Source organism: Microplitis mediator, chromosome 4 (assembly GCF_029852145.1).
Source record: "Microplitis mediator isolate UGA2020A chromosome 4, iyMicMedi2.1, whole genome shotgun sequence".
NCBI classification, from domain to species: domain Eukaryota; kingdom Metazoa; phylum Arthropoda; class Insecta; order Hymenoptera; family Braconidae; genus Microplitis; species Microplitis mediator.
The window spans coordinates 3982106-3991776 of NC_079972.1; the positions used below are offsets into that span (position 1 = coordinate 3982106).

A 9671-nucleotide genomic window follows, 5' to 3' on the forward strand; every position below is an offset into this window, starting at 1 on the left:
CCGGGACTGGTGACAAATAGGTCATACCTGTACAGGATACGGATGGGTTACTGATTCAAAAATAATTTGTTTATGCAATTGAATGATTATTGTAAATTATGATAATTTACTATTTATTATGATAGAAATAATTTTATTGTTTTTATTAATAACAATTATAGATCAAATTAAATCGTTTTATTAAAATTTAAAAAATTAACGTGAATAATACAGATTTTTCTCTTTATAAAATTTACTTATAATAAAACATATTTCGATTAATGATTTAGTTGGCTTGTGAGCCTTTACATTTTTCACATATCCATCGTTTCGGTACAGTTTTTAACTGGATACATTTAAGCTCGTATCGTATCAAACAGTATTCACATTCAATGCTCATTTTTTTCGAGTCTTTTGATAACATTATATTGCAGCATTTACCACAGGTCCACGGGCCGTTTTTTTGTTTAAAATTTACAACAGTTAATAGTTTTTGGAATGCACTATTTTCAAAATATTTTTGTATAGTATTGAAAATTATTGGAGTAATGCTATGACTGGTTAAGAAATCTGGTATAGTAGCAAAATTAATATCATTTTCTACAATAGTGTACTCTCTACTAATAACATTATCGATTATTGCAGGAGTAATTATCCATGACAAAACAGTTTTTATTTGTAAAAAATGAGAAAGCATTGAAAATTTACTACTGCTGGTTTTAGCTATAGGGCGACCAACAGCTGTCTGAGTACGACCTCTTGGACGTCCACGGCCTCTTGTTTTCTTTCAAATTATCGGACTAGTTGTTGTGTTATCAGTAGTTTCCGCTTGTTTTTCATTTCTAACACTCATCGCAGTAGAATCTGATTTGTTAGTACAACTAGCGTTGTCGATGTTGTCTGCTTGATCATCTATCAAAATAGGTTGATCGTTTTTTTCAATCAACAAGTTTTCATGAAGAAGTGTATTCGTTTTATTTTTTTGGTGTCGTTTAACATATGACGATGTTGTGCGTCCTAAACCTTTTGGCTTTCCTATTATTCTTATCGGTGATGGCATTATGATTTCTTCAATAACCACTAATTGGTTTTCAAAATCATTAATCTCCAACTCTTCCAACTGAACAGATAAATTATGTGCATTATTTTCAGCACACGTGATGACACTCTCACTCTGATTTACTGAATTATTACTTTCAATATTCAAACAAGATGTTTTCTCATTCACATTATTTATTAATACATTTTGTCCTTCAGCAAAAGCGTTTAAAAGTGTATTTAAAACTAAAACTTTTTGGTCATATCGTGAACCACAGGATTGACTTACAACATTTGCAAGTTTATCTGTTATTTTTATCACTTCATTTCTTCTTTCTTGAATACTTTTTTTTTTTTTCTTTGTTGTTTTTGTAATTATAGGATTCGGAAATGTATTTTTTTCATTAATGTTTTTTGTTTGAAAAACACGATGGTTATCCGTCATATACTTTTTGGTCCACCTTGGATTACACAAAGTTTCCAAGTACAATGGTAACTTAAAATAAGATCTTACAAAAAAAATATGTTTGCAAGGTAAAGACATCGATTGGTTAAACTCACAGGTACAAGTAGTAGGCGTTGTTGTTAGTTCTGTTGTTTTAAAACTAATGATACATTTTTGAGATTCCAAACAACAATATTTCAATGTAATAGCTTTGTAGCAGTCCAAGTGTGGGGAAAGTGCTTTAAAAGCTATATCTGTCAAATAATTAGCATATTTATAATAAATGTTATCATTGCTAGATATTATAATTGGTCTTTTTAAAATATGCTGTGCCAACTTAATATCAGTTTCTTGGTTATGCGAAATATTCCATTCAAAAAAACGTTTTATCGCACTTGGTAGAGTATCTTTACGCTTAGCAGTTTCTTTTATTTTTCCATTGACGTTTTCAAGTCTATTGTTGGTGGTATTATTGAAATTACCATAAATCATTGAATATTTTGTCCATTCTGAATGATTTTGATGCCAGTTATCATTGAAGTATTGCACTATTTTAGTAGGTACTAATTCTTTGAAATTATCATACTTAATTTGATAATCACTTTCATCTACACTATAAACTAAACCTTCAAGAAGTTTTAAAATAGTTTCTTTCTCAACTGGTTGAAGACTATATTTTTTATCATTAACCGTGCGCTTAAATGTCTTTAATGTATGAAATAAACAAAGATATAGAATTACGTTCGGAAATACTTCACGAATCATATTTCTTTCAGTCATGTCTTTATCAGTCATAAAGCACAAAATTCTTTTAGAGGATTCAAAATTTTGTTTTTTAAATGATTCAAAAAACCATTTCATCGTATCAGCATCTTCTACGGCTATAAATGCAGCACCAACAATTTCAGCACGTCCATTACCATCTTCCACCATTAAAATCATTAGTGTTAAGTCTAAATTAGTTAATTGGTAAGTGCCATCAACAAAGACTATTTCAGGCCACAATGACATAGATCGTCTCATTTCTTCAGTTGAAAAATAAATTCCTTTAAAGTAATTTTGTTCGTCACATCGTATTTCAACTTGGCAGCCTGTAACAGTTATATCATTTTTAAAGTGAAAGTATTAAGAAAATCAGATTAATATATTTTTAAGAGCTAAATAAATTTAATTTGAAATAAAACATGATTTTATATAAGCAAAAAAAAAGTTTTTTAACGTGAAAAAATAATGTCGAAAACGATCATAAAGAAAAATATTTTTTTAAAAATAATACATTAAACAGGTATAGTTGATATAAATAACAGGAAAATTTCTCAGAAATAAAGTATAGTTATAACTTAAAAAACTTAAGGTGAAAAATGTATTTCATCTATAGCTATTAAAGCAAGATGCTAAAATGTGTTTGAATTTTTTTGCTTTGTGCATTACAAGAAAATCAACACGATGACCAAAGTGATGCTATTTGATACATAAAACTGTTTTGATGAGTAAATGACTATGATACACTTTATTTTTTCAAGTATTAAGATATGCAAATTATGGATGATTTCTTTTTTTAAATTATTTTTTTGCATATTTTTCGACTAATAATCAATTGAAAAAAATTTTAAGTTACTTCAAAACTTGAATGCCAGTAATATATCGTACTAATAGAAATTTTTACCATAAAACATAAGTTTTTCGCAAAAAAAAAAAAAAAAAAAGATCGAAATTTCATGACGAATTAACAATTTATATATACTCACAGTTTTAAAAGTTCATTCACAAAATATTACAGGAGGATTAGAAATGAAAATGTAACATATCGAATAGTCTTACCCTACCCTTTATTTAATAGTCTTACTTACGATAATCATGTTGAAGTAAATGTTGAATGTCCAACAAATCTTTTTTTTCATACAATTTATTTCTAGATTTGATGTTTTGTATATCTCTATTTGATAAGAACTTGTTTGTTTCTCTTGCAATCACATTTTTAATGAGTTGATTTTTGCCATCAGTTTCAAAAAGTTTTTGATATTTTTGTAGGCTACTTGGTGACAATTTTCGATTTTCCACTATAGCGTTATAGCATAACTGTCAAAAAATATTAAATTTAAACAACTTGTCTTGTGAATAATTCATTTTTACTTGCCTTCGACTGTGCATGATTAAGGTGATCCAGGTTTAAGCTGTCAATCTCTAGTTCTCTTTTGTTTGGTGACAATTTCAGATGTATAAATGCTTCACAATTTCTTTTGTATGTACTAAAATATATAAAAAACATTTAAGAAGAAGAAATTTATTTTATGTATAATTATTGACGTTTTTAATTAATTTTTAGTGAATGACAAAATGATTAAAACTTACCTTGACCGCCGATGCTCGGCAGTTGTTTCACGCTCTTTGCCAAATTTACATCGATATTCAACATACACATATTTTAATGAATGATCAACACTAAATCGAAAGAGATGATGATTTTTAATAGTTTGACTAGAAAACACAGTAAAAACTTCTTTTTCTTGTTTTCCATAATTTTTAATAAATGTTTCTAAATCTACAAAACTATTAAACTTTTGTCCAATAGAAGGTTTTATAATTTCTGCTGCCATTTTTTATAACATATAAATGTATATTTTATATTTATATATGTGTAACATGTAAATATATAGTTTTGTCAAGATCTTAGTTTCATATTAACTGGCGATAATTATAATTGACTGTATTTCAATGTTACCAACATAGGTTGCATTGGAATGCACTCTAGTGATAGTTTCTGTCACTCGTTTTTAAGTTAAGTTTTTGTAGTCATGTAAACTAACATTTATGTGGTCGACGAAGTGAGTTAACTATATATAATGTGAGTCCCTCATCTGTTGAACTTAACACTAAATTAAAAACAAATTATTTTATCCTACTACGCAATAAATACGTACTATTAAATCTTTGATAGCCATTGTTTAAACATTGCTAAGAATTAATTATTTTCTTACAAATAGAGTCGTATTTTACAATAAATCAAAGATTTACTAAATCCTGGGAATTCTTTCAAATTTTGAAGAGTTATGAAGATAATGAAAAATTTCAACTTTTTAGTTCCAATAGTAAATATCTAAAAAGTATGGATCTCTCGCGGTACCCTAAATGCAATCAGAATCTTGTTTACGATGAAATTTATTTGAAGTGTACGTATGGTGGCTTACAGAAAAGTAAAGGATGCGATGTGTTACCAAGACTGTAAGTATGATTTCTTTTACATTTGATTACAAGATTCTTTGGCAATAAATAATAAATAAATATATATTGAGGTGATCAATTGTGAAGCTTATTTTTTTAATAATTTTTATGGCTGAAAAACTATTGATGCTCTTATTAAAAAATGCCAAAAGATGAAAAAAATAAATAAAAACAAACTAATACTCAAGTAGTTTATGATAATGATACCAGCGTTACGACCGTTATTATATCTCATATTTTAGAGATAGAGTTAATATGTTACTATTATTGTTTTAAGCTTATAACCTCTTGTTTTTATTAATTTTCTTCATCATTTGAATTTTTGACTGTCAGATATTCAATCATGCCGGATTAATGACAAACATCATTACGGTATGATAATTGCCTTTATAACTAAATATAAATATATTTTATTTCATTACAGATCTCAAAAGACCGGCTGCAAAGCTAAAATAGAAGTAAGAACAAGTGCTGATAAAGATTATTTATACATAACCGATTTGTCTTATGAACATAATCATAGTCTTCTCCAGGTAACTTATTTCATTCATTTATTTACTTGTGCAAATTACTTTTAAAAAGTATGCATTTTTAGTTGGTTGAAACTTTCTTGTTTTATCAAATTATTTTACATGAATCACACATATGAATTCGCATTAAGATTTGCTTCATCGATAAAATTATTGGCTGATTTACTCGAGCTTACTCATTCCTACGCATTTTTTGTATTTAAATTTAAATTGAATGAAAATTTCATCTCGCATTTTTGGTTAATCTAAAAATCATATTTATATATATATATATATATATACACTGGTCACAGAAATTAAGGGATAGAAAAAAAATCCGAAATTTTTAGGTGATTTTCAACATGCTGTAACTCGGTGAAAAATGGTCGTATAAAAAACCTAAAAAAAGCAAATTGTAGCCTCAAGTTTCTAGTTTTCAGATCTAGACCTCAAAATTTTTTATCATGTACGGTTCCAGAGTAATCATGAGAAAACCAACGAAAAAAAAATTTTCAAAATTTTTGCTGGTCTTTCAATACCTCTATGGGCGACAATAAATTTTTTTAAATAATCCGACTGTCTGACTTTTCTCGGAAATTTTATGCCCTTTAATTTGGTGGCCTTAAAAAGTCTCTACGACGATTTGGCGCCGAGTTATCATTGATCAAAGCAAAAAAGTCCATTTTGGCTTTGATAATCAATAACTCCGGATGTATTGGTCGTACAGAGAATGGAAGCAGGGTTTTGAAAACTGGAAAACATTCTCTATAAGGCAAAATTAGTGGCATTTGATAGAAAAATTTTTTTTCAAGCGATATTGTTTGGTAAAAAACAGGTCAAAATTCACAAATTTAAGGATATTCGGAAATCTTGCTATAACTTTGGATATAACGGATGATCAAAGGATATCTTTGACTTTTTTTCAACCTCAAAGTGTCCTGAAAAAACCCTGAAAATTTCAAATCGCTGCGATTTTTCTTTCTTAGTGCCCCGAAGCTTTAAATTTATCGATTTTGTCAAAAATCACCGTAATTGGTAGTTTCTCGGTTTTTGTTCATTCTTTCGATTTGAAAATGGTTTTTTTTACCGATAATCTTCATTTCTTCGATCAAAAAGATCGATTATCGAAAAAAATTGAAAAAAAAAAAATTTTGAAAAAAACTTTTTTTTTTCAATTTTTTTCGATAATCGATCTTTTTGATCGAAGAAATGAAGATTATCGGTAAAAAAAACCATTTTCAAATCGAAAGAATGAACAAAAACCGAGAAACTACCAATTACGGTGATTTTTGACAAAATCGATAAATTTAAAGCTTCGGGGCACTAAGAAAGAAAAATCGCAGCGATTTGAAATTTTCAGGGTTTTTTCAGGACACTTTGAGGTTGAAAAAAAGTCAAAGATATCCTTTGATCATCCGTTATATCCAAAGTTATAGCAAGATTTCCGAATATCCTTAAATTTGTGAATTTTGACCTGTTTTTTACCAAACAATATCGCTTGAAAAAAAATTTTTCTATCAAATGCCACTAATTTTGCCTTATAGAGAATGTTTTCCAGTTTTCAAAACCCTGCTTCCATTCTCTGTACGACCAATACATCCGGAGTTATTGATTATCAAAGCCAAAATGGACTTTTTTGCTTTGATCAATGATAACTCGGCGCCAAATCGTCGTAGAGACTTTTTAAGGCCACCAAATTAAAGGGCATAAAATTTCCGAGAAAAGTCAGACAGTCGGATTATTTAAAAAAATTTATTGTCGCCCATAGAGGTATTGAAAGACCAGCAAAAATTTTGAAAATTTTTTTTTCGTTGGTTTTCTCATGATTACTCTGGAACCGTACATGATAAAAAATTTTGAGGTCTAGATCTGAAAACTAGAAACTTGAGGCTACAATTTGCTTTTTTTAGGTTTTTTATACGACCATTTTTCACCGAGTTACAGCATGTTGAAAATCACCTAAAAATTTCGGATTTTTTTTCTATCCCTTAATTTCTGTGACCAGTGTAGTTTTCTTACATTCTAATGTTAAGTAATACTATAATTTAACCCAGGTAACAAATTTTAAAAGTATAACTTACATAAAATATATTTAGTATTCAATTTTGAGTAAACAATATATTTAGTAAACAATCAAAAAATGCCACATATCGGCTAATTTCAGAAAATAGAATTAAAAATTTTAAAAATAAAAAAATACACGTGTAGATTTCGAAAAATAATAAATAAGTGGAGCAAACTTTTAATTTTTATAATAATCTATAATCAAAAAATACATGATTGAAATGTTAGTTTTTGAATTATAACTAATATATATATGTTTTTTTATATTTGAAAAATTACTCGTTTAAATTACGGAAAAATAAACACGAGTATTTTTTTCAATTTAGAAAAAAAAATTTTTTTCAAAAGTTAGAGAATTTTTTAATTAAAAAATGTCTGATGTCGGTTAACTTCAGGAATTAGAATTGATAATCGAAAAAATAAAAAAATACTCGTGTAGATTTCTTAAAATGGTAGGTAAACAGAGCAAGCTTTTGATTTTCGTATCAATTTAGAACCTAGAAATAAATGATTTAAAATTTAATTTTTGAATTATGGCGAAGATAATTATTTTTTTACTAAACTAAAAAAATAATCATCTTAATTTTGAAAAAATAAACACGAGTATTTTTTTTAAATCCAAAAAAAGTTTTGTTTCCCAAAGTTAGGGAATTTTTAATTTTAAAAATGTCGGATGTCGGCTAACTTCAGGGTCATATGTTTATACATAAAATTTTAAAATATCACAAACTTAAATTTAAAAATAAACATAGATTGATTTAATGTTAATGAATATTAATTTATTACTAAAAATTTTTAAGTAGAATTCGAACGGTTTTATTTGTAGACATGAAGAGACTGGCTGTCCAGTAGTACTGAAGGCTAGCTTGGACGATAAAAAAAAGTTATTTGTTGTGAGGAAATGGAACAATAATCATAATCATGAACCAGGCGAGGTAAAAATAAAAATTTATTAAAAAAGTTTGGTAAATCCAAAAGTGCACGACTCTTAATGCTAATTTGCAAAAAAAAAGAAAAATGTACGATAAAAGTTTCAAGGAGAACTTTTTTTTCCTTTCTATTACCCCAGAAATTTAAATTTCGCTCCGAAAAATAGTCAGATGTATTTTTTTGTGCAGGCGCGACTGGTGTGACGAAAGTATATGTAAAAAATATATATATAGATATATAAAATTAGTTAAGTTCTTTTTATTAATTATATTTAAACGGGGCCGAATTGCCATTTATGACACACTTCTTCTTCGGCCTTAAAATAATTTTTAAAAAAAAACGTGGTCCAAACAATGGCTTTTTTGCGAGTTTTTGTGTTTACAGGTTACGGACACTTTTTTTACTGCTTGACGGAAAATTTTTTTTTTTTTACATTTCAATGTTTTTTCAGTTAATTAATGCATTAAATTATTTTTTTTAAGTAATAACATTAATCTTTATTAAATTCTCTATCCAATTATCTATAACTTGGTGCAGCTCCGTGGACTAACAAAAGTAAAACAGTAAAAACAATAGCGAAAAAAAGCCAAACTGAATTTTTCGATTGTAAAACACACTCTAATGCTTCGCATTAAGAGTCGTGCAATAAAAAATACAGTCCACTGTGATAAAATACACACATACACACAGCTCTGTGAAGAAATGTAATTTGGAATGATTTGAGATTAGATAACTATTAATAATTTGATTCAATCGAAATTGTCTGAATTATCTTAAATCATATTAAATTAAAAAGTAATGGAACATTATTTTATCACTTTTGAACTTATTTAAAATGATTTGAATTGTACAATTATTTTGAATTGAATTGAATGAAAAAAAATATTAGAATTTCGGGTTCTTCGAGAAACTTGAAATCATTGGAATGATTGGAACTATTAAATCACTTAAAATAATAAAATTTAGATAAGAAAATAATAATGCTGTTTTTGGTGTTTCGGATGATTTAAATTTGTTAAAAATCATTTAAACTCTCTAATCATATTAAAGAACATTGAATGAGAAAATAAAATTGAAATCGTTTTGAATAATGTCAAATAACATCTTTATAATTAAAAATTGAAAATTTTTAATTATTTTAACTACTCCAAATTATGATTTTATGATATGATACAATTTGTAGAAGAAGAGATTTCTCTAATCATTTCAAATTAGATTTTTTGTTCAGGAAAACACAACCACACACACAGATACATACATACACACACACACACACGCGCGCGCGCGCGCGCGCGCACCCCTGATGACAAAATGCGATTTAAAACGATTCAAAATAAAAAATTTTAAATACTTTTTAATGCTTTTGAATACCTTGAATACTTTTGAATCCCTCTTCTTACAGGAATTTAACATTGCGAATCGTTTTAAATCGCTTTTTTTCATCAGGGACACACACACTTTGTGATTTATGAATGTCAGAGAGA

The 9671-nt window shown here is 27.5% G+C and overlaps 1 protein-coding gene across 1 annotated transcript; it reads right to left on the reverse strand.

Annotated features, from left to right (window-relative positions):
* Nucleotides 1-208: 208 nt before the first annotated feature.
* On the reverse strand, nt 209-4059 carry LOC130666456 (uncharacterized). The gene is made up of 4 exons (XM_057467462.1): nt 3815-4059; nt 3600-3711; nt 3313-3541; nt 209-2553 (listed from the first exon to the last, which is right to left on the reverse strand). The coding sequence occupies exons 1-4, from the start codon at nt 4057-4059 to the stop codon at nt 767-769; spliced, it is 2373 nt and encodes a 790-aa protein (XP_057323445.1). The 3' UTR covers nt 209-766.
* Between the last annotated feature and the right edge of the window lie 5612 nt (nt 4060-9671).